Here is a 24,260-nt window from a genome sequence, read left to right on the forward strand (position 1 = left end):
AGCCCCCAGAATGATCTGCCCCACTTTGACGGTAAGTAGAAAGAACTGTTTACAGTCCTCCAGAATATCGATATTGGTGGTATGGAGTTTTCTGAACAAGAGGCTTCCTGCATAAGCTACGCCGACAAAGAAGGTAATACCTTGATTGTTGAGGAATCCACCATATGCTACCAAAAGGAAAAATAGCAATCCTGTGCAGGTGCTGCAGACTGGGACCGTCAAGGAACCAAGAAGAAGGGCAGAAGAGTGAATGCCAATCTTGACATCGTTGACTTTGTCCTAGCAATGTGCTGAGTTTAATTTGGGATGCAAAAAGTAGGATCAGAAACAAACCTGATGTTGGTAGATCGTTTTGTATGTAAACGTCCAGAAACATGTGCCCAAATACACAGGAAGAAGAATGTGCCATGGTACCATATGGGCACTGAGGTGACTCCATCCCATGAATTAGTGTTATCATCGGGGCGTTTGGTTTGGTTTGGCACGGTTTGTACCAGTTTGGGCTTTGATGGGTTGGCAGGAACCATTCATGGACACGGTTCGGGCCGAAAACCTGACCCAAACTGGTTAAACCGCAGTTCCTGAGTAAAATTTCCTCAGACAAATATATTAAACTTTTTGCCGACTTTTTGTGAAATGATGGCAAATGGCACCACTTTGATGTGACAATGATGGTGCTCTGATGTGACATTTCTTGTGACTCATAGGTGCAAGTGACTCACTGGGTCACGTGGTTCGAAAACAGGGTTTTTTGGGTTGAAGCTGTTCTATATTTGGTTTTTCAGCAAACCGTTTGTGGAACTATTTCAGTAACGGCACTAAAAACTACTACCAGGTGCAGCAAAACACACTCCAAGCACAAAGTGCGCAAAACCAAACCCAACACTAGCAATTAGTGTAGTTGATTTGTGGAGGTCAGTATCAATGGACGCTCTCAGCAAGGTTCACTGAGAACTCTAAGATATGACTTCAAAGGTGGGGCTTTATATGGTTCAAACAAATTTAAATTCTGTGTTCACAAGTCAAAATGACAAAGGCTTTCTATGAAGTTCACTACTTTGAGGAGGTGTTCCAATCTTTCCAAGTTCAAATAGAACTATCAAATTCAATTCAAATTCGAGTCAAAGCAACTCTACAAGTTCAAAGTTTCCAAGTACCAAAGTGGCAACAAATTCAAATCAAATTCAAAGTTCAAATCTAATCTTTTCCAAATACAAACACCAACTTCGAAGAAGTGGGGCAAAGTATGAGCCAGAGTTCCCTAGTGAAAGCACTTAGGCTTCTGTCGTAGGTTACTGGGGAAAATACTGCTGCTACCACCCCTCCTTATATACACTCTTTCAAATAAATAATAATCAAAGGTTGAAGATATAGTAAAAAGTCGAAAATATAGAGAAATCCCTTTCAGAGATACCAAAGTACCCTTGATCAGGTATAGTACATGTCAATTAGATATAAAACTGTCCAGAATACAGTATTTCTTATTTCTTTTCCTCATATTTTCTTTATTCCTGTTCCGAGTCGGATATCTTTGACATTTGCATGTGGATACATCCTGACCCCTTTTTGTTTCCAAGGCAAGTCCCCATGTGCTCCCTTGTTCTCTCTTGTTCTATCTGATCTGGAATAGTCCAAAACGGTTCGATCTACATTCCAGGGATCATTTCTATGGTTCTTTCCTGGTAGAATATCCTTTCTGACTGGACATTGATGACATCTGCCCCCTTTTCTTGTTTCCAGCTGTAAGTTACAGCCACCGGCATTGTTTCCATTCCTTAAGTCCAAAGTGGACTTTAGATAGTTACATCCGTCTGATTGTTACTTCCAGATGTACTTCTAAGAGTTGTTTCCGTCTTTTCAACCAATATCAAAGAAATCAATAAATTGATAGTAAAATCAAGTGTCCCCATGTTTGCTACAAGTATTTGCGAGTGAGACAAGGCCTATGCAAATGAACGAAGGTTTTTAAAAGGCTGCTTCATCGGTTCCTACAGGTTTTGGAATGTCGAAGACTCTCGTCTATAAGGTAATTCGTACTTTTCGTACTTTGGATAACCCGCAAATAGACCCGAGCTTTGACTAGCAGCTTGGGCTTGCTCTAATCCTCATATTATGTTCCCATTTTGATTATATTATATATAAAAATGTTAAAAATGCGTTTATTTAGGTACTAGTAGAGCCTATCCCTGATATCAGCAATTCGGTTTGCAGTTCAGTTATGAACCGGCGCTAGCCCGAACTCATGAGAACACTACCATGAATACACCAACATTGAACATGAACCCCTTTCATAGGAAAGGGTTATTAGCCACCAGAATGGATTTACAAACGAAAAAAAGACTGACCAGAGGTATAGGGGCCAGGTTTGTCCAGCGCTTCACTGGTAGGTGAGCGGAGGTTAAAGACATCGAAGATTGAGCCACTTGCCTTGCATGTTGGATAAATTATATACACGGGAAATATCAAAGTTGCGATCTGGAACCTGGGGCAAAGAAGGTTGATTGTATGTGCTATTGCCTTCTGTTAAGGACGTGTAGAATGACTCGGAACTGAATGGAACCGAAGGGAGAAACGATAAGATAAGATATAAGATATGTACTGAAGGATATACTAAAAGAGGAATGATCTAAGATGAAGAGAGGAAAGAAACGGAGTTGATCAGAATGTGTCAGAGAGCGACGAGGAGAGTGAAGGAGGTTGAAGAGAATGACAGAGTCTTGACAGTAGCTGAAGTTATTGGACAACGGCTCCCTGAGTCGAGCTGCCTTAGACCAGGTCACTGGGAAACCAGAGTCGAGTTTAATTCTAAAGAATGTAACTACTAAGTCATACATCTTATATAGGATAGAATGTACAAGGTCCGAGACGGATCCAATAGTCAGATCCACATTCGGACCACTGACTCCCAAGTCAATAGCCTAGGCTTTAATGGGTAGTATGGAGATTAAGGTAAGTGGAGTAAGTAAGAATAGAATGAAAGTGATTGTGACCAGTCGGTCCAGATCGGTCCAGTATGGATGTAACACCTTCTATCAACAACTTACGATGTTTTATCGAGATATTGAATGGTGAGGACCATGCTGATAGCGACCTGAGCAGAAAAGAATAACCAGGCACGTTTAGGAGAAATTGAGCCCCGAGGAAGTGGTCTATTCTTCGTTCGCTCAACGAGCAAGTCAATATCTGTGTGAATGAATCAGAAAATATAGTTAAAGATGCACACAAATTGGGCAGCAAACCCCAGTCGAGAATGTCATCGATAGTCATGATCTACAGGTGGGATGTTTTAATGTGAACCACAAACCCGACAGGCATGGCACACTTACCAAAGATTTCATGCTGAAACAAAGAGGTACATAGAGCAAGGCAGTCTGAATAGCATTTATTGTAGAAATATCCCTTTGCGCATTGTAAGCCATCACGATAGACCATGCTGGAGGCGTAGAAATCAGAGAGGATCTTGTTGGAACTTGAAGAGTGACCAACCCATTGGAAGCCATACTACCCAGAAGCTGATGTTATTATGCAGCCTGCAGAGTTCCCAACATCCTTGAATCTCTTCGGTAGAAGGTGTTTTAAGAAGGACAGACAACACAAAGTTTTTATGTGGTGCCGGTGACTCGAGGTTTAGGGTAGTATCGTTGGAAATCATCACTATGAGGAGTGACTAGTGATACAGCTTAAGTTGATTGATCAGCTCACCTTATAACAGGTAGGAATAAGGACGACTGACTTGGCGATTGTGATTATTATGTTATTATGTCTAGATCCTTGCCCCTAGCACCCGATGTAGCCTAATCTATTGGGCCAACAAGATGCAGCACACCACTAGCCAAAACAAAGTGCAGCACACTGCACACTGTGCTCTAAGTGCAGCACACTGACCTCAGATCCAGCACATTGGCTCGGAAATCAATTTCCAAGTGTGCTATACCTTAGCCGAGTGTGCTGCAAATTGGGACCAGTGTGCTGTAATTTGTCATAAATTTTCAGGGACAGAAATTGAAATATATTGAAAAAAAAAAGTTAGTATAATAAGCCCGGGGGGACTTGGGGAACTTGGGGATGCAAGTTGACATGACAACAACACCATGTGATTTTGTTGATTGTTCAACAAACAATTTTCTTCGGCACCTTTTGTGCTCTGTCCCCCTTTTTTATACTCCATCTAAAAAAACCTAGGTAGACAGTAGATAGAGTAGTATTTACCATACATAATTAATACTGACAATATAATAACTATTTACTGTGGAAGGGAGGAGGGACTGAGGGGAGGAGGACATCAACAAAGTTGATGATGGAAGTTGGGAGGAAAGGGCAAATGCTGTGCCATTGGGTCCTGTGGCTGCTGATATTCCCAGCGTGCCTTGGGATGAACCAACATGTGACTATTTTCCACACGCTCCATCCATGTCATCATGGAGCGTGTGGAAAATAGTCACATGTTGGTTCATCCCAAGGCACGCTGGGAATATCAGCAGCCACAGGACCCAATGGCACAGCATTTGCCCTTTCCTCCCAACTTCCATCATCAACTTTGTTGATGTCCTCCTCCCCTCAGTCCCTCCTCCCTTCCACAGTAAATAGTTATTATATTGTCAGTATTAATTATGTATGGTAAATACTACTCTATCTACTGTCTACCTAGGTTTTTTTAGATGGAGTATAAAAAAGGGGGACAGAGCACAAAAGGTGCCGAAGAAAATTGTTTGTTGAACAATCAACAAAATCACATGGTGTTGTTGTCATGTCAACTTGCATCCCCAAGTTCCCCAAGTCCCCCCGGGCTTATTATACTAACTTTTTTTTTTCAATATATTTCAATTTCTGTCCCTGAAAATTTATGACAAATTACAGCACACTGGTCCCAATTTGCAGCACACTCGGCTAAGGTATAGCACACTTGGAAATTGATTTCCGAGCCAATGTGCTGGATCTGAGGTCAGTGTGCTGCACTTAGAGCACAGTGTGCAGTGTGCTGTACTTTGTTTTGGCCGGTGGTGTGCTGCATCTCATAGAGCCCCCTAATCTATGTATGCAGTGTGTCACCAGAAACGACACATCATTTGAGGTCGGGATATTACTGGCTAGATGCTCCAAATTTGGTGTGCTTGAGCCTCCAGACTGAGTAACTGGTGTAGGAGAACTAGCAAAACAGGAAAGTTAGATGGTTTGTCTCCAACTCCAACACCGTAATTTCTTTAGTTGTATACAATGAAATGATATTTAGAATAAAAAATAGATAATAATGAGATCAGGGTTTAAGATGAGTGCTCACCTGCGTGTGTGGTTAAAGATAGCTGGGAGAGACCAGGTCCTTGTGATATATTAAACAGCACTTTGGCTCCAAAGTGTCTCCAGTGTTGAACGTTGAATCACAATTGAAAAATAAGGAGAATTTCTGATATCTGCAAGTCTGAGTAGACAGGAACTCCACAGGATAGATAGACGGGTTCATGAGAGTTGTTTCCACGGGTGACAGATGTCTAGTTGGCTTCCTTGGTCGTTCGTAGAAGGATTTGCCACAGGGGTCAAGGTGTCAACAACGTATTCAGAATAGAAGAAGAGGAGACAGGGAAATGGTGATCAATCAGAGAGGAGATCACAAATTTGGACTGGGACATACAGTACAATCTAGTCACAGACTAAACGATGTCTATACGCCAAAGTAATGCAAAAAGCCGACAAAGATCACTGGCACTGACCTCATGATCAAGTTCTCACAGTGGACTCCTCTTTTGCCAATCGGGAATCTGTTCATACTTCGTCGGGATATAGCGTGACTAGAGCGTGACCTATGCCTGACAACTCACTGCACTGACACCGCTACCAAGGCTGCATGTACTGCTCGAGAAATCTCTCCATGTCCAAGTTAGTTTCTCGTTGGTCCATACAAAAGTGTTGCAAAAGTGTGTTGGTTCCAGCAGATAAGGACCTCTTTTTTTGGAAGTTTTCGCCGTCACTGTAGTCGGCCTTGTTCTACAAGGTGAGATCCACAATCTTTCTTCCAGATCCCTTATCTTCAACTTCAGGATGGCAAGCATGAATCGAAGATTATATGGGTCCCAGGGGTAATGGAGGTCTGGGTATGACATACCCATATTTATGTATTTATCCTACATCCGAGCTTATGACTTTGTTGATGAGTCGCCTACTAGTACAGACGTGGGTGAACGGATCTTATTGCAGCTTTGGAAAGCAAACTAGATGATGCGAACTGAACGTTTGAACGGTAGGACTCGGAGATGCACATCGCTCCTACACGGCATGTGTATATAGCTGACGATGGGGCTTCGTGAGCGTCCAATTGTGAAAGTAAATCCTTGGAATACGTGAAGATGCAGGCAGTTGCAATGCTGAAAACAGAACCCTTTCTGCACATCTATGTTCGCACAAAGAGCCAACAAGTCCTCCATTAGTGCTGTTTGCATGTCCCACTTTTCGTTAAAGGGAGAGGCCAGCCATGAATAAGTAATTTGATGTTATAGGATCCCGCTGTGAGTGCTTTACTTGTCTTCCTCCGATTTCTATCTGACGTCAATCATGATGTCAAGTGCAGAGCAAAAATCATCGATAGTTGTTGCTGTTGACCGTCGCTCGCCGATTCGGGAGGCACCTTGACCGATTACTTCCAACACCTCACAGATTCGCATAATGGTCGACGTGTACACTATGATCGCCCAGGTTTTACACACTCTTTCTCTAGCCTTCACGTTACACCAATCTAATGACCTCGAGCTGCATCTCCAAGCACCACCCCCGCAATCTCCCTTATCCTAACTTCTACAATATTGCAGAGTTAAACATGTTCAGATATCTCAGAGTTAAACATGTTCAGATATCTCAGAGCTCTCGAAGGTGATTCAAGGTGTGACACGTAATTGGCAGAAAAATCGATGATGGCTATGAAGGTCGGTGTTTCTTCTCCAATCTTCTCCTCTTTCAATCCATTCATTTCTTCTTCGTCTTTCCACCATTAGTTATACCATTCAAACCAAGTTTCTCACCCCTGCCCCCAAGTTCTCTCATACATCTGGACAGAGGTTCTGGATAAGTGTTCGCCACAGGGTCATCGAAAATGATTGTGAATGGGGCTACAATATACCTCTTTGAGATTTCCCAGGACTCTTCACAAACTTTTCTCTTTTGCTGCCTCGGACGCAATCATCGGTACCTACCTTTTTGGATCACTACTCAAACGTCTACTCCAAAAGTCGTGAACCGGCCACCCAGGTTTTTATGCGTATATGGACGAGGACGATAGCTAGGGCTGCTCACCGTGCCGTCGACGGTAAACAGCCGTTGGTCGCAAGTCAGCAACAGTCCTGGGCTGTCATAAATTGCCCACCGAATGGGTACTCGGAGCATGGCCTCAGAATGGCACGGTATGATAAACGGCAAATAACGGCCATCAACAGTTATACAGTCGGCAAAGCCCTTATGTACTAATTTTTTCCCTTTTAACTTGATTTAATACTACTAAACAACTCCTTTTTAGTAGCCAGCTCTAAATTTGGACTGTAGCTTACTTTGAATTAGCCCAAAAGTAGGTAATCTTGTCAATTTCTGTTATATTATGTTGATATCATGATCCGAAAATTCTCATTTGGGCATAAGTAGAAATAAAAGTAGGTTAAAATGACGCAAATAGATGATGAGTACCATATGGAGACTGTTCCTACCTGCCAGGGTCACTGCATTAGGGGTTTTCCACGCCTTAGTGTCTGATTAGCGCCGATATAGCTGTGGACTCCATTAACAGCCGTTTATTACCGTTTTCAGAGGTCTGGCAATGGTACACGGCTGCCCCGTCCACGGCACTACTAGATTTCATAAATTTCCTTGACGGGACAGTAACGGCGAGCAGCCCTAGACGATAGGCTTTCTGGGATGCTATGTCCTTCAGACTGTCAAAATAACACGCCAGTTCAGTCTGGATGTGTGGTATCAAACCACGTTCAGGATATCTCAGCTCAGATGATCCTTATCTAGTGATGTTATACGGTTCAGTTCCGGTCCGAGCCGGCTCTGACCGAGTTCCACTTTTGAGAGAAAGGCAGTTCCGGTTCCAGTTCTCTGCGGTTCTAGGTTCAAGCCAGTTCGAACTGGAACCGAACTGAAGGTTCTATCGGTTCCATATATATAAATAATTTGTAGGTTTTGGACACAAATTATATACCAAAAAATAATATACAAGTAGTACAAGTTAAATCTAACCATTTTTACAATGTTGTGTACTGAAATTTCGAAACAAATTGCACTCGGATTGGCAGTAAATCAACTACACACACCGCCAAACAAGTCCATAACATGCTTATCAGTCCTTGTTGATCCAATTATATGGTGAATTCCAGTGACGGCGTGTTGTATGGTGATAAATTAAGTTGATATCAGGAGTATCCGATGGATTGTACAGCTCGGCATCATGCCGCCGGCCTTTCAAACCCACGGCAACTGGAACCGGTCCGGAACTGGTTCGAACTGGTCGAGCCGCGGTTCCAAAATCCTCAAGACTCCGGTTCCGGTTCCAGTTCTTCACGGTTCAGAACCGATGTCGAAACCGGTTCGACCGTACAGAACCGGTTCGAACAGGAACCGTATAACATCACTATCCTTATCCTCAACCTTGGGATGATTTTCTCGATCATTTACGAGGAAGGACTTCAGTTGTTGTGTAAGGGGTGTAACTTTATGATTATCAATCTGAGGAAGACAAGAAAAACGATTAGGTCTAAACCTGTTTCTTCAGCACCGTCAAGCACATCTCAGGCAAGAATCCACCAGTATGTGGAGGAGGGGTGCCGCATTTGATTCTCTCGAACTCCATTCAACCGATCGTGTCCGAGTCCCAAAGCTTTACTCAAAGTCACATTTTCGATATGTAGAGTAAGTAGCTACAGCAGAATAAACGTATGTATCTGTATATTAAAACTGATTGTGTGGTAACCCAATTCGTTTGCATTTGGTCATAAAGAAAGCAACGAGCGAAACAACATGATGAAAGTCAATACGAGTGAACGTGAAAAAGCGGTTAGGGTAGGTGGGTAGACGTGGAAAGAGGTAGTGAGGAGCTACACTGGATTCAGGTAGATATGAATAATGTATAAGGTATCGCAGTCGTTTGTGTAGAACAAAGGTGTCGCACAAATCGAGAAGAGAAAAAACGAACAAGGGGGGTAAAGAGAAAACTCATAGGTGTTCAAGAAAATGGAGGTGGTAACAAGGAGGCAATTGGATGAAAGAGCAGCAAGACCCAGTATGATTTTCAGGAGGATTTCCTTGTGAAGAGCCTGATCGGCCGCACTGGAAACACAGCTTCCGGGTCGAGCTTCTGGTTTTCATCATCGCTATCGATCAAACTCGGACTGTTGGCATGAGCAACCTTTCCAGCAGTCCGCTTTACCGTCATAGGCGGCGTCTTCAGAAGTGAAGCCACGTTCCTCCCTTTAACCTTGGTTGGTGTCGTGGGTTCCTCAATTTCGTCTGTGCGCGCGTTCTTCACCTTGGCTTTCCTCGGCCAAAGTACCCTCGGTACGATACGTGAATCAGGGGAGAAATCGGGATGTTCAGGTGGTAGCAGAGAATTGAGCTTTGGAGAATTGGGTCTTCCCAGCTTGTGGTTGTAATAGGGATTAGGATACGACTTTCGGACTCCACGGCTAGGAAAAAATAGGCAAGTCAAGCTACCTTTCTAAAATTCGATTCGACGAAGAATGCTTACAAAACCATCTCGACCGTCGGTTTTTCCTCGTAGACACCACCGTTTCCAGCTGGCCTCTCGGCTGCGCTGGAGCTACCACTCGGTGATTCTGGAGATGACAAGAAAGGGTTATCGGGAGAGTCCCGTAGGAACATCATCGGTGAGATGCCAGAGCGGATTTGTGACTTTGGTGTCTTGGGTGTCGTAGGAGGTGAGGATGTTAGTGGAAGGGGACTAGCATTGGTAGAGCTCTTCAGTTCTGCATCAGGCCGAGAAGAAGGTGACTCCTCTTCTTCTGTTTCTGCGACAGCATGGAGAACAGCAAATGCACCTGCCCTACCAGTTTTGATGTTAGCTACCTTGGCTGCCCGTGGCCTGCGATGAGAAGGCGGTGGTGAGACCGGGGCAGAACTTGTAGTCATAGACTGCTTCACCCGTCGTCGAGAAAGAAAAGACGTCTCCAAATCTGAATTATCGTCACCCAGAGCAGTGCCTACTTCAGGCTCTGAGAGTGACCACGACGATGAGTTCTTGGACACTTTTGGTTTTGAAACTGATTCTGCCCAGAATGCATCTTGCTCATCGTCTTCACTGACGTGACTGACACTTCCTTGCTTGTGAATACGTGCATTGTCGCCCTCATCTTCCTCATCCGAACCAAAAATAACCCGACCATCTTGTCCCTCGCCTCCTGTATCACAATCCTCATCCGTCGAAACATCCTTCTTCGATCGCATATTCCTTCGTCGCCTCCTTTGAGTCCTAGGTGGTGTAGGTAACGATGCTGTCGAAGCCGAACGCTTCAAGGGCCGAACAGAGGGTAACACATCGCCAGAATCCATGGTTATTGATTGATGCACAAATGACCAAGTTTGTTGTATCTGGCGTGGAAATGGTTGAAGAAAAAAAAACTAGAGAAGGTTGAAGTAGAAAGCAGGCAAGGGCCTCGCGGGGGTTGGTGATTGCTGAGGGAAGCTGCGGTATATTTATGACATTGACACTCCCCGACTCGGACAAACCTATAGCTAATTCACCACAAAAAAACGGTAGTAGCACCCTCTGAGTGGTGACTTGACTGGCTCTGGATACTCTCCCGTAAGAACTTGAAGGAAATGTCTTTGTGAACAAAGCTCAACCTCATCGGGCTGAACGTTATGGCATATCCATTGACGACGGTGTTTCAGTTTTGGTCGGGAATGGGGCCTCATAGGATTCTAGATCTACCTATTATACGAAGGGCTCGAGGGACAATCGCTACAGTAGTTATCTAAATCTTTGGACTTTCACACGTTCAAGCATCCATCTTGGATGTTATCGCCAAAGCCAAAATTTCTGGGTTCAAAGCTAGCTTTGATATCTCGTACACGACCTTTTGTTCTCTGCAGAAAACTCAGCAGCGTACCTTCAAAGCCCTTCACTGTTCTTGCCCTCGAGTCCTCTGCCGACGACACATGCGCAGCCGTAGTCGATTCAAACCGGAAGATTCTCTCCAATGTCAGGATTAGACAGCACCAGTTGCACGAAAGTTGGGGTGGGATACATCCAGCGGTAGCCATACTGGCACACCAGAGAAATATGGTCTGATTCTTTTTTGATTCGTGGTGGTACTTACCTCACTCACCCACTTCTCCAGCCAGTCGCTGTGAAACGTGCTCTGGAAGAAGCCCATATGAACGTGAACGATGTAGACGGAGTTGCCTTCACTCGGTGTGTTTGATGATATCCTAATTGCTCTGATACGGTTCCAAACGTTTGACAAGAGGTCCAGGTATTCCTGGCTGTCTCGCTGTTGGATGTAACGCCGCCAAAAATCTGGCCGCTGCCTTAGGAAAACCACTTGTTGGTGTTCACCATATGGTTCGTCGAACCAAAAATTCAATTTGGATTCGTCGACGATAGAGCAAAAAGCTCACTAGTCATTTCTAGCAAGCACACGCTCTTACCCCCATTCTCACAACTCCTCCGGACTCAATCCCAACGTTCCCGTTCCTGACACTCCTCGTCTCTGGTGGACACACTCTGCTTTTGTTGGCCTCCTCCGAAGATTCGTTCACAATCCTCGCAACGACACCAGATGAAAGTATTGGAAGAACAATTGACAAGGTCTCAAGGATGCTTGAACTCAAATGGGACGATGTCGGACCCGGCGTCGCTTTGGAGAGGTTTTGCGCTTCGCAGGGTGAAAGCCGTGTTCCTGAAGATTTTACACCGTTTCCCCGACCTATGCCTGGAAAACTTGCATTCTCGTATTCAGGTTTTCACTCCAGTGTCGAGAGATATCTAGACCGAATTGGAGGAGTCGGTAATTTGGTAGAAGAAGAGAAACTCGGTATCGCGAGAGCGTTTCAGACAGCAGCATTCGAGCATTTGGAGGGTAAATTGAAGTTGGCGTTTCGGTGGTGCCAGAAACGTGGAGTTGAGGTCAAACATTTGGTTGTCAGCGGAGGGGTTGCGAGTAATGCCTTATTAAGGATGAGGTCAGTTGTACATCCCAATTGTTCATCCTGCTATTCATTGACACACAAATACACACGCCAGACTTGCGACATGCTTAGAAGAAGTTGAGCGAGAAGTCGGTTTGAATGTACCGGTAGTACCGATCTTTCCACCGCCTGCCTTATGTACAGGTATGTGCGACTCTGCCTAGCCTACTTCTCTACTGCTTATTTCTCCCTCAGACAATGCAGCGATGATCGCCTGGTCCTCAATGCGCCGTTTCCTCGCAGGCGATTACGATGATTATACCATTGCTCCAAGACCAAAGTGGAGTGTTGAAGACATTAATACAGATGCTCCTGATGTTCTTTGGGGACAGCAACTAAGCAAGGCGAGTTAATGGGAGTGATCGCGAGATGTAAAAGTAAAATAGGACTCTATTGAAAGCACTGTATTCTATGCTTCTCTGCGCAGAAAAAGAACGATCCGACCTGCCTGGTTCAAACAGGAGACCCCAAGATGATGAACACCAGATTAACAACCAATTACAGTCTTGTGCTCTTCCAACTGAGCTAAGGTCGGTCATCTCATGTAGGGAAACAGTATTCCTGGAACTCTGCAGGAAGCTGGGCCTCCTCTCATAGTATTTACTGGATTTACATGTAACTACAGTCTCTATTGGAATATAGTGTCCTCTGTATCTGGGTTATTGTCGTCGTCATCACCTTCTGCATCAATGTCCAACCACTGAAATACTAACATCTCATCATCAAGACCTTTGAGCATTGTTCTCCCATTTGTTGACCCAGAATGGTTTGGTGAAGTCAAAAAGATTGCTGAGGTCCCGTACAGCGTCATTGTCGTTATTGTCATCTTCAAGTTGCGGTAGGTGTTGATTAATCAACTGAGTCAGGTGATTAGTATGATCTTCAAAAGTTTGTGTAGACTCAGTGTTTGGTTGGGACAGATGACCTAGTCAATGGTCAATATCAATAGCCAATGGCCATGAACTTGGGGGTTACAGTAACAAGAACTCACATTGTTTCAACTTGTGGGGGTTCCATGCCTCAGTCCTGTGCATCAGCCTCAACTCAAACATATCCACTGTTTTGTCCAAAGTGATCCAGGAATTCATGGATGATGTCCGGAGTGCTCTTGACGACCTGAAAGCTGAAGACGCCGCTTCACTGCTACACAGTAGTTCAGACTCTCCCCAGTACTCCCATCAACTTATTGCCTCATACCGAAGGCGACCGCTCTTACTGCCGACTCATTTACACCTTGAGCCTAATCACACTCTGCAACATGAAGTCTGGTCTTCCTTGGTAGTAGTGTTCTCATTAGGCCAGGTTCAACCCAGGTTGAACCTGACCTGTGACCCAAAAAGGTGACCTGGGCCAGTGACTGGGTTCCTGGTAAACCTGTTTACCAACCCGGGTTAGGCCCGTTAGCCACGTGGTCCGACCTGAAAAACCCAATGGGTCACAAAAAAAAATAAATTATATTTTTTATTTATAAATATGGGTACCTTGCTATATTAAATCTTTTGAAGCCGGTAGCTCACATGCTAAGTCGACCCCAATTTGGCTAAGTTATGTGCTGCATGTCCCACTTCCGACCCAGTCACAACTGACCCTATAACCACTATCATCTGTGCTTGCTCTCAAGTCTCCATGATCAATGAGCTTATTGATTAAAATATGTAGAATACATAGTTGTAAATACACTAATTTCTTGAAGTTTCCAAAAGGTGCAAAGAATTATAGAAAAAAAAGCAAGTCCCACACAGGTTAAAGCAATATGGGGGCTCAACTAGAAAAGTGGGAAAATCCTTCTTGACCCATGGGTTAACCCAGGTCGGGTCAGGTTTTTGACCCAACCTGAGTCCTTGAATGGGTCCATTTGACCTGATGCGAGCTGACCTGGCATGACCTGACCTGATCTGACCCAACCCAACCCAATGAGAACGAACCCTGGACAAAGCAAGCCGACAAGATGCAGATGATTATGGAGACGTTACTTAGCTCTGTTGGTGATACTCTGTCACATGTGGCTTTTTCGGACCTTTATTTACATTTTCATGTGCCTTCACTCCTCACTCTTTCACCTTATGTGTCTGTGTGAGGTAAGCCTTATTCTATTCACTACATTACTTCATACTGATTTGTACCCAGCTCACGGCTTTTGTCATTCTCTCTTAGATCATGATTTCGTTCACTCCTACAAGCTCTGACATGAAGATGGTGTCAAGCTTAAAGTTTGTTGGTCATTGAATGCAGCTCATTCCCTTTCATGTACAAATTTCCTTTCTTGAACATGGACTCGGAACCATTCTAAACACTGCCTTTTACACTGCCTCGGATCGCAACCGTTAGTTACTTAATTAGGAGTATTATTTTCTAGTCACTGTGACTCATACCAAAACGAGTCATTTCAAGTCACTCCGAGTCATCCATTTGTAGTATATAAGTAGTAAGAACCCCTTGGAGTAAAAAAACTTACTTCTGGCTCTTCATTAGTGATTGGATCACGCTAGTAGGATAATTGACGGATCCCAAGGGTGGATTGCCGTTCAATATCGCTAGGTGTGTTGTCGCTGCTATTCTTCTGACTCACTATTGTTCTAGACTCTCGCTGGACTCTTGCTCGTTGTTTTCTTTTATTTTATACTGTACATTGACATACAGTATTCATACCTTTGTGGTGTGAAACCCTCTCGTATTATTACAACATCCACGCCTCCTCAAACTCACACTTTTTATTGGTCAGATCTGAATTACCTTTGATTCGTTCGGGGTGTTCTTTTCTTTCCGACAATGGCTGCAGCTCTCAGCTGGCTTTTCGAGGCTGAAGGACACACTCATATCGTCACCAACCAGTGCCTCAAGATTTACCCGATGACAGAGACATGGGTTGGAACAAACAAAACCTGTCTAAGTCAAATGCCCAGTCCATGGAGGTCAGTCCATGGACCATGACACTCTATGACTCTACCTCTGAGCCTTCAATGATAATGGGCGAAGTATACTACTCAAGAGTCAACCTAATATCAGAGCTACAGGAGTAGCACCAACACCAAATCAACCCAAAAACTAGTAAACCTCCATGTAAAGTCTATCAATAACTCCACACACCAGGAAAGATTGCAAGGGTGGACTGCTTGGCAAAGGTTACGCACAAGATCACAGTCTCAGTATTGTATGAAGGTCTTATGAAATCAATGTGCAACTGCAAGTGTAAAACACCACAGCTATGGAGATTCTAGGGTTTGTAGGGGCTCTGTTTATTGTCCAGTGGACTAAGTGGGACTGTGAATTTCATCTCTGGTAAGACTAATTCGAACGATCGGAGACTATTGCCCTCGACGGACACGAAAACTAAGTCCTCGGCGGACACGAACACTAAGACCCTCGGCGGATCACGAAACAGTAATCAAGACCTCGGCAGCCTACGGATGGATAGTTCTCTAGTTTTGACCTCGACGGTCTCGTATAGTTCAAATCAAATCTTATCATTTCACTGCACAAAGACAGGGCAAATCTCTCTATTGGTGTCAAGAGCAGTTACTCACAGGCAACCCACTCAGGACTTTCCTACGCACGGGTAGTACTTTTTTTTACCTACGGATACATGAGCTGCTTTTATACTACTTCTACGCTAGCTTTGTAATCCTATCTCTACTTGTTTCATCTCTAAAAATAATGCACCGTAGCTACAAATCCATGCAGAGTCCTATCGCTAGGGACTGCTACATGTGCAGAATCTTGTCTACGGAGCTTTTCCATATTCGAATCATATGTTTCGGACCAACCTGGACCGTTCTTCATTCTTGTTTCAGCATGTAGAATGGACCTACATAGGCGTACCATATGGTATTTCCTGCCTACGGACCTTATCCTGCATTTCGATGTTATCAAATCATATGGACTTTGTGTGTCCAAGTGGTTCCAGCATATGGATCCAGAGTTCCGAATCGCCGTAGCACCTGAACAGCGCGGACTCCGAGATCCGTTGTTCATTCCTGCCTGGTTCCTAAGGTACTCTATCTGTGATCTGGGATCTGTATCATGTCTTTTTGTCTTTTCCTCAGATCGGGACTCGATCTACGGTCATATCAAATTTCTCCTAGTCTGCATGGTCCTATGTCCGATTCCTTGTCAACTAAATCCCCTGTAGAAGTAGGTACTCCTAGTATGAAGGTCTTTTGACTCTGTTAAGTTCTGCTACGAACGGTTTTGTGAAGACTACAAGTCCTCTAATAGTACAATCCCTTGATATGCCAGTGCATAGCAGAATGTAGAGAGTAGAACTCGGTGAATTACCGCTTAAGTCCTCTGCTCATAGTGTTCTACAGGTTTCAAACGGTCATACAGTTTTCTGACACGATCTACGGCTCTCTCTAACTGGTCTAGCTGCGCCTACGGCACATTCTACTAGCGGCACTAGCTTTAACTAGCAATTCGGGCTCACTCTAGTTCTTAATACGATAAATATCGCTCCATAGCACTGTTTAAAGTGCAAAAAGAACCTTGTAGCATAGTCAACTAAGTCGCATTAATGACTTGCAAGCAGAACACTTATTATGTCCCCATCCAGGTCAATAATCCCCTCTTCAACTCTTTTCTAGCCGGTATCGCGATATAAATCAGAAAAGACCTTAAAGATGTATATTTGTACAATTTTAACACTTATGAGTTATAAATTATAGGATTAATAGGACTAGAGTGAGCCCGCACTTCTGGTTAAAGCATGAGCCTCTACAAGAGACTTTATCCGTACAAACTGTACAAAATTAGGAAAGATGAGAGACTTCGCTGAAGTTCACAAAACTGTACGAACTTTGGGAAGCAGCCATTTAAAAACCTTCGTTCTTTTATTGGAAGGCCTCATCTTACTCCTGGAATGCTCATAGCAAACATAGGGATTTTATTATACACTTTATTGAAACTTCAATGAAGTCTGGTTGGACTGCTCGGATATATGGAATTCTCGGATATAGGATCCAAACAAAGATAAAGGAAGGAACATCTGATTCACACGAATGGAAAACGGAAAGGATAGGGATTTCTCAGAAAACCAAGGAAACATGGACTTCAGCGAAGTGCACATGGCATTTGATTTCAAGAGAGAAACCTTGGAGACAGGGCCTAGAATCGAGGCTAGATCTTCTCCAAAAAGGAATAGAACAGGAACATGAAGAATGGATACACCTGAAACAGGGACTCGTTCCCTAGGAAAACAGGAAAATGCGGATATGTCAGGTACTTCGGCAAAGTCAAGTCCCCACATCGCAACCAGGAAACAAGGAACAGATATTCAGTTTAATATTCTATTTGGCACTTCTACACATAAAACTCTTGTATTATACCCGATTAAGCGAGTTTCTGTTCGACTGAAAGGGATTTCATTATTATTTACCAGTTTCATACACGTTTTGGACTTTTAATATTATTTATTAGAAAAACCATATATAAGGAGGGCAGGAAAGAGGGATTTTCCCCAGCAACCTACAAGTGGAGATGCAGTTCACCTACTAGGATTCGCTCGAGATTTGACCTTTGCCCCACTCTTCACTGAAGTTGGTGTTCTGTGTTTGGAAAAGATAGATTAGATTATTGCAATTGAATTTGGTATTGACATATTGTCTTGGAATTGAACTCTGGATATTGAAGTCAATTTGGACTTATATTGAATTTGGATTGCTATTGTCTAGTTTGGATATTGAACTTGGAACCGAACTTCAGCGAAGACTTGTAAAAGCTTTGTTGAAAAGTCAGATATCGAATTTTGGGATTTGTGAATCATATTGTCACTTGATTATAGTGAATGTTACATCCATGCCGGACCGAGTCGGTCCAATCTGGACCGACTGGTCACAATCACTTTCATTCTATTCTTACTTACTCCACTTACCTTAATCTCTATACTACCCATTAAAGCCTAGGCTATCGGCTTGGGAGTCGGCGGTCCAAATGCGGATCTGACTATTGGATCCGTCTCGGACCTTGTACATTCTATCCTATATAAGATGTACGACTTAGTAGTTACATTCTTTAGAATTAAACTCGACTCTGGTTTCCCAGTGACCTGGTCTAAGGCAGCTCGACTCAGGAAGCCGTTGTCCAATAACTTCGGCTACTGTCAAGACTCCGTCATTCTCTTCAACCTCCTTCACTCTCCTCGTAGCTCTCCGACACACTCCGATCAACTCTGTTTCTTTCCTCTCTTCATCTTAGATCACTCCTCTTTTAGTATATCCTTCAGTACATATCTTATATCTTATCTTATCGTTTCTCCCTTCGGTTCCGTTCAGTTCCGAGTCATTCTGCACGTCCTTAACAGTAGTTTAATTCTTTTTCTTGAGTCGAAAATGTCGTTCACTCCGGACGACGTCTCTGATCAGTTCAAGATCTTCGATTCTATGTTTCCTTCCCGTCCTACTCCGATTACGACCCATGTCGGGTCTCATCTTCGTATATCCCATCTTCAAGTTCCCAGTTCTTCACAAAGGGTCAGTAGCGTTTATGCTTCTGATTCCAACGACCCATACAATACTTTACTATCTCCGAGCAAACTCCAAGGTACCGTTAATCGTCCCCGACGCTCTTCCAGCAATCGCAGCTCCAACCAACGCACCCCCCGACAATCTCCGATCATCTCCGAAATGCATATCGAGGAGGTTCCGGAGACACCGAGGAGGAATAAAGGCAAGGGTAGAGCGGATGACGACGAGGATGACTCTTTTGACGATGGTACTGACCCGGAGGAGGATCCGTCGGATCCTCCGATCAGTGGCTCAGGAGGTGGTTCAGGAGGCAGTGGTCCTCCTAGCGGTGGTGGAGGTGGTGGTCATGGTCCGCCACAAGGCGGCGGAGCCGAGGGTTTCTTTTCGGCTTATGCTACCTACCTCACCACTCACAATCTTCTGCTTCAGCAAATGCTACGCGAAAAAGCAAAACCGAAGAAAGGTGCCAAACCGAAGGTCCCCGAAACCTTCAATGGCTCCGACCCCACCAAACTCAAAAACTTCCTCACTGGTCTACAACTCCAGTTCAATTATTTCTCCGAATCCTTCGTCGACTCCACTTCCAAAGTCAACTATGGACTTTCCTTCCTCTGTGGTATAGCTCTCGATTACTTTGAACCTGATTTGTTAGGTAGCGAGTTTTCCGAGCTGGATCCACCGGCTTGGATGGTTAGTTACAGAGCTTGGGTAGTAGAACTCCAAACTAACTTTGGTCAAGTGGATGCTGCTGGAGAAGCGGCGGATAAGTTGGATTACTTGGTTATGCGGTCGAACGAGAAAATCGCACCGTATATTACTAAATTCAACGACATCACAGCTAAAATTGGTTATAGCGACTCCGCTCTTCAGCATGCCTTTTACAAAGGTCTTCCTGAACGTCTAAAGGACGGAGTTAGTAACATCACCGGCGGGAAGCCGGCGTTGTATCATCCTCTCAAAGCGGCTGCTAAAGCCATAGATCTTCGCTATTGGCAGCGCGAGGCCGAAAAATCCCGAGCTAATCGCCAGTCCAACTCCAACTCCAACTCCAATTCTACTCCGAAACAACCCTCTTCCTCTACCTCTACTTCCAACAACAACTCCTCTTCCTCTTTGCAATCCAAGTCCAAACCGAAAGGCAAAGGACAGACCTCGAACTCTTCCACTTCCAACGCTTCCGCTTCGGCCTCCGCCGCTCCCCGTCTCCCATTCTTGGAGAAGTTAGGAACGGATGGAAAACTCAACGCCGACGAGAAAGCCCGACAGTTGAAGGAAGAGTTGTGTAGTTATTGTGGGTTGGGTAAACATAAAGTTGAGGATTGTCAAAAGAAGAAGACTAATCAGACTGCGAAGGATGCTAAAGCCCGTGCAGCGACAGTTTCTTCTACTCCGGAGAAGGCCAAGTCCGACGAGAAGTCGGGAAACTAGGCTGCAACTCTGATGCCTCGACACAAGCTCGGAGTTGCACTGCACCGGATTGTGTCTATCCTGAGGTTACACTCAACGCAGCTGCGCTCTCTTCTTCTAATTCGCTTACGGTTCCTCTTACCTCCGATACATATAATTTCTTGGCCCTAGTGGACTCCGGTTCTTCCCATTGCTTTATTGATAAAGGCTTTGTTACAAAGAATCTAGTACATACAATACCTATTTCACCTATATCTTTACGATTACTCGACGGTTCCATCGGCTCCATTATTACGTCATCCACCTCGCTTCCGATGAAGTTCTCTACAGGCAAAACCATTCTAATCGACTTTTACGTCACTTCCCTAGATTCTACTTGCAACTTAGTTCTGGGATACAACTGGCTCAACCGCTACAATCCGTTGATTGACTGGTCTGAAAACAGTATCACTTTCCGAACCGACATGCTTCCGATTATGCATTAGCTGCAATCCTTTCCCTTCGGACCGAGGACGGTGAGATTCACCCTATTGCTTTCCACTCATGCACTTTCACGCCTCCCGAACTCAACTACGACGTCCACAACAAGGAGCTTCTTGCTATATTCGAAGCGTTCAAACGGTGGCGACATTACTTGGAGGGTTCCGGAGATCCGGTCGACGTGGTTACAGATCACAAGAACTTGGAATACTTCACTTCTACCAAGATTCTTACCCGTCGGCAAGTTAGGTGGTCCGAATATCTCTCTCATTTTAACATGGTTATTCGTTTCCGTCCCGGACGTCTCGGAACTAAACCGGACGCTCTTACTAGACGATGGGACGTCTACCCTAAAGAGGGGGATACCGCTTATGCCAGTCTTAATCCTCATAACTTCCATCCAGTCTTTACACAAGAACAACTCTCCTCCTCCCTCCATGCTACCTTCCTTGAAGGCCCCGTCCTTCGCGCTAGTGTCATTATGGACATTGAACGACTTCACAAAGACATCCGAACAGCTCAGTCAGAAGACGAATCCCTTCGGGAACATTTCCGGTCCGCTACGGATCCCGAGAAATCCCGTTGGTCTTTAGATGAGTCTGGTTTTCTTCGTCTTGATGAACGAATCTACGTTCCAGATGCTAAGGATCTCCAACTCCGGGTCCTCCACATCTTTCATGACCATATTCTAGCTGGACACTTCGGTCAGAATCGTACCCTAGAGACTATCCACCGACAGTACACATGGCCATGGATCCGTGAATTGGTCCGTGATTACGTTAAGTCCTGTGTTATCTGTAATAGGAACAAGTCTCCGAGACATCGACCATACGGTATGCTTCAGCCTCTACCGGTTCCGGCCCGTCCGTGGGATTCTATATCCATGGACTTCATCGAAGAACTCCCAAATTCTAATGGCTATAATTCCATCCTAGTCATTATAGATCGTGCCTCTAAACAATCCATTTTCATTCCAACCGACACTACCATCACTTCCGAACAGCTCGCACGCATCTTTATTATTCATGTCTTCTCTAAACACGGGGTTCCGAATCATGTCACTTCCGATTGCGGTTCCGAATCCGTCTCTCGATTCATGCGCTCCTTAGGTACCGCTCTGGATATGAAGCTTCACTTCACTTCCGGATACCACCCTTCGGCCGACGGACAGACCGAACATGCTAACCAAACTTTAGAACAGTACATCCGAATCTACTGCAATTATCAGCAGGACAATTGGGACGAACTTCTTCCATTAGCAGAGTTCACGTATAACAATGCTTCGAACGCTTCCACCGGCATCTCTCCTTTCTTTGCCAACAAGGGTTATCATCCGAACATCACTGTCCATCCAGAACGCGATATCGCATCCAAACGGGCCCGTGAGTTTGTCGTCGATCTTGACGAATTACATTCTATGCTCCGTGACGAGTTAACAGCAGCTCAGAAACGCTACAAGGAACAGAAGGACAAAAAGCTTATACCGCATCCCGAATGGAAGGTCGGAGACCGAGTCATGGTGACAGACAAAAACATCAAATCGACTCGGCCGACCAAGAAGTTTTCGGAGAAGTATCTCGGTCCTTTTGAAATCATAGCTCAACCATCCACAGTTGCTTATATTCTTCGGCTTCCAAAAGAACTCCGTTCTATTCACCCCGTCTTTCACGTCTCTCAACTAGAATCTATCCTTCCTAATCCTATCCCTAATCGTGTCCAGGACCCGCCCGGACCCATTATCGTCAAAGACTCTGAAGATCATTACGAGGTCTCGGAGATACTCGATTCCAAAATCGACCGATGGTTCCGATGTAAGCTGCAGTACTATGTACGGTGGTTAGGATATGAAGGTACTGACGAAGAATACTCTTGGATCCCGGCCGATAATTTCCAGGCCGAGGAGATCATTACGGAATTTCATGCTAAGTACCCTAATAGACCGGGTCCCTCCAGATCCTTATGATCCTTATTCACTCATTTCACTCTGTTCAAATTCAAGAAAAAAACTTTTTTTTTACAATTACAAGACCCAATTGGCCGGTTCGGTCCATACTATTTACAATTTATACCTATTCAGGTCCGACTTCGGCTGCTTACATTCCCTCACTCTCCCATTTCCATATCTTCATCCTCCCCTTCGTTGCCGGTTTCTTTCGGCTCTTCCTCGGTATCCTTCTCCTTCGGTACTACTACTTCCACCGATTTCATGATTCTTCTTCTCTTTTTTGGTTTCGAAGGCCCGGCCTCCGCTTCGGGGATCGCAATCTTGGAAGCTTCTGCAATAGTGAGCAAAAAGAAAGGAGTAATAAAGAGAAACTTACTTTTAGAGCAACCAATCAACTCGGTTAGGAGCTGATTTGTCCGCTTCTGCTCTCCTATCATCTCCTCCATCAGCTCTTCCAGCCTTGTATTGTCGGCGATATTGACGGCCGATCGTCCTCCTCCTGCGAACGAACATCCAACCTTCTTAAGGTTGCATGCCTTGCAGGCTTTGGCCTTGCTCGGTCCGTCCGGAATTCGGCAAGGGATCTCTTGTTCAGAGCATCGCTTGCATTCTGGAAAGAAAACCGATTAGTGCCCAAGGATTTTATCAGAGAAAACCACTTACTATTTTCGGCCTCTACATAGGCCCTTTCTTTGCCTTTTCCCTTCCCCTTCGGATCTGGATGGCCGTGTTTCAAGTAACCCACGATGGGGCTCTTCAAAGATGCCTCGGCATCTCGTCGACCTTGCTGGTACCCGAGGAGTTCCCCCTGTTTGAAAGCATCATCAGCGTTTTTGAAAATTAGCTGTGAGAAAAAATGAAAGAAAGAAATACTTAAGTCAGATTTAGGCTTACCTTTTCGCCTTCATTGGATTCCTCCTCTTCATCGTTCTCGCCGGATCCACTCGGGGCGACACTCACGTCCTTCCCTTTTCCTTTCTCCCTTCTCCTCGCCTCGTCCTCTTCCCTTTTCCGCTGTTCCTCTGTCCACCATGCTTCAAGTTGTCGGCGCCTTTCGGCCTCCGACTCTTCCCATACCTTCAATTCGGCCTCCACGGCCTCCGCTCTCTCATCTTCAGCATCCTCATGCGCATTTCACGCTTTCCTCCACTGCTTCATCTCCTCCTCCAGCTCCAAGTTGAACGACCTGACCTTCTCTTGTTCTTCTTCGACTTTTCGAGCCCATTCCTTCCTCGGAATCGCATCCGGCCGAGCATGATCGAACTCGTCTTCGTCAAAAACCTTCGGCGTCCGATCGGGCTTCGACTTGTTGAAAGGCTGGCACGTAAATGTCGGTTTGGGGACGGGTACAGCGAGGTGGGGAGGGGGCTGGACGATGTTGGACATGATGAACTAAGATGTAAATTGAGAGAAGATGCGGAGGAAGGACAAGGAAGATTGAACTTCGAAATTTTCATGGTACGCCTTATATCACTTTTTCATGTTTGTCTCGCTTTGGCCTATCGGCTATCACTCGATCATTTTTACCTTGCGATTTTACGCCTCTTCGGGCTCCATTTATTTCCAAACTACTTACGAATTATTTCATTTCTCGGTTTCTGTCTCGGAAAGGTTCTTGAGGGCAAGAACCTTAAGAGGGGGATACTGTTACATCCATGCTGGACCGACTGGTCACAATCACTTTCATTCTATTCTTACTTACTCCACTTACCTTAATCTCTATACTACCCATTAAAGCCTAGGCTATCGGCTTGGGAGTCGGCGGTCCAAATGTGGATCTGACTATT

At 44.8% G+C, this 24,260-nt stretch overlaps 4 protein-coding genes across 5 annotated transcripts; 1 reads left to right on the plus strand and 3 right to left on the minus strand.

Moving 5' to 3' along the window:
• Positions 1-3,040: 3,040 nt before the first annotated feature.
• On the minus strand, positions 3,041-3,652 carry E1B28_008393 (uncharacterized protein; the record flags this gene model as incomplete). Its single annotated transcript, XM_043153192.1, has 4 exons — positions 3,041-3,183; positions 3,240-3,270; positions 3,327-3,433; positions 3,487-3,652. 4 exons carry the CDS (start codon positions 3,650-3,652, stop codon positions 3,041-3,043), a joined length of 447 nt encoding a protein of 148 aa, XP_043008476.1.
• Positions 3,653-8,848: 5,196 nt separating this feature from the next.
• E1B28_008394 (uncharacterized protein) lies at positions 8,849-10,785 on the minus strand. The gene is made up of 2 exons (XM_043153193.1): positions 9,722-10,785; positions 8,849-9,659 (listed from the first exon to the last, which is right to left on the minus strand). The coding sequence occupies exons 1-2, from the start codon at positions 10,540-10,542 to the stop codon at positions 9,266-9,268; spliced, it is 1,215 nt and encodes a 404-aa protein (XP_043008477.1). The 5' UTR covers positions 10,543-10,785; the 3' UTR covers positions 8,849-9,265.
• A 195-nt stretch (positions 10,786-10,980) lies between these two features.
• On the plus strand, positions 10,981-12,669 carry E1B28_008395 (uncharacterized protein). 2 transcript variants are annotated; one of them, XM_043153194.1, is made up of 6 exons: positions 10,981-11,278; positions 11,334-11,407; positions 11,461-11,557; positions 11,627-12,177; positions 12,239-12,327; positions 12,379-12,669. In XM_043153194.1, the coding sequence occupies exons 1-6, from the start codon at positions 11,009-11,011 to the stop codon at positions 12,534-12,536; spliced, it is 1,239 nt and encodes a 412-aa protein (XP_043008478.1). In that variant the 5' UTR covers positions 10,981-11,008; the 3' UTR covers positions 12,537-12,669. The 2 variants fall into 2 exon arrangements, with proteins under 2 accessions (XP_043008478.1, XP_043008479.1); XM_043153195.1 differs by having other exon boundaries at positions 11,006-11,278; positions 11,469-11,557; positions 12,379-12,642.
• A 236-nt stretch (positions 12,670-12,905) lies between these two features.
• E1B28_008396 (uncharacterized protein) lies at positions 12,906-13,271 on the minus strand (the record flags this gene model as incomplete). Its single annotated transcript, XM_043153196.1, has 2 exons — positions 12,906-13,108; positions 13,175-13,271. The coding sequence occupies 2 exons, from the start codon at positions 13,269-13,271 to the stop codon at positions 12,906-12,908; spliced, it is 300 nt and encodes a 99-aa protein (XP_043008480.1).
• Between the last annotated feature and the right edge of the window lie 10,989 nt (positions 13,272-24,260).

The sequence above is a fragment of the Marasmius oreades genome, chromosome 5 (assembly GCF_018924745.1).
Source record: "Marasmius oreades isolate 03SP1 chromosome 5, whole genome shotgun sequence".
NCBI classification, from domain to species: domain Eukaryota; kingdom Fungi; phylum Basidiomycota; class Agaricomycetes; order Agaricales; family Marasmiaceae; genus Marasmius; species Marasmius oreades.

Coding starts and splice junctions, on each gene's coding strand:
- E1B28_008395 (XM_043153194.1), top strand. CDS start 11,009: ATGTTATCGCCAAAGCCAAAATTTCTGGGTTCAAAGCTAGCTTTGATA. Junction 12,178..12,238: donor AATGCCTTATTAAGGATGAG/GTCAGTTGTACA, acceptor TACACACGCCAG/ACTTGCGACATGCTTAGAAG. Junction 12,328..12,378: donor ACCGCCTGCCTTATGTACAG/GTATGTGCGACT, acceptor TTTCTCCCTCAG/ACAATGCAGCGATGATCGCC.
- E1B28_008394 (XM_043153193.1), bottom strand. CDS start 10,542: ATGGATTCTGGCGATGTGTTACCCTCTGTTCGGCCCTTGAAGCGTTCG. Junction 9,660..9,721: donor CCGACGGTCGAGATGGTTTT/GTAAGCATTCTT, acceptor ATTTTTTCCTAG/CCGTGGAGTCCGAAAGTCGT.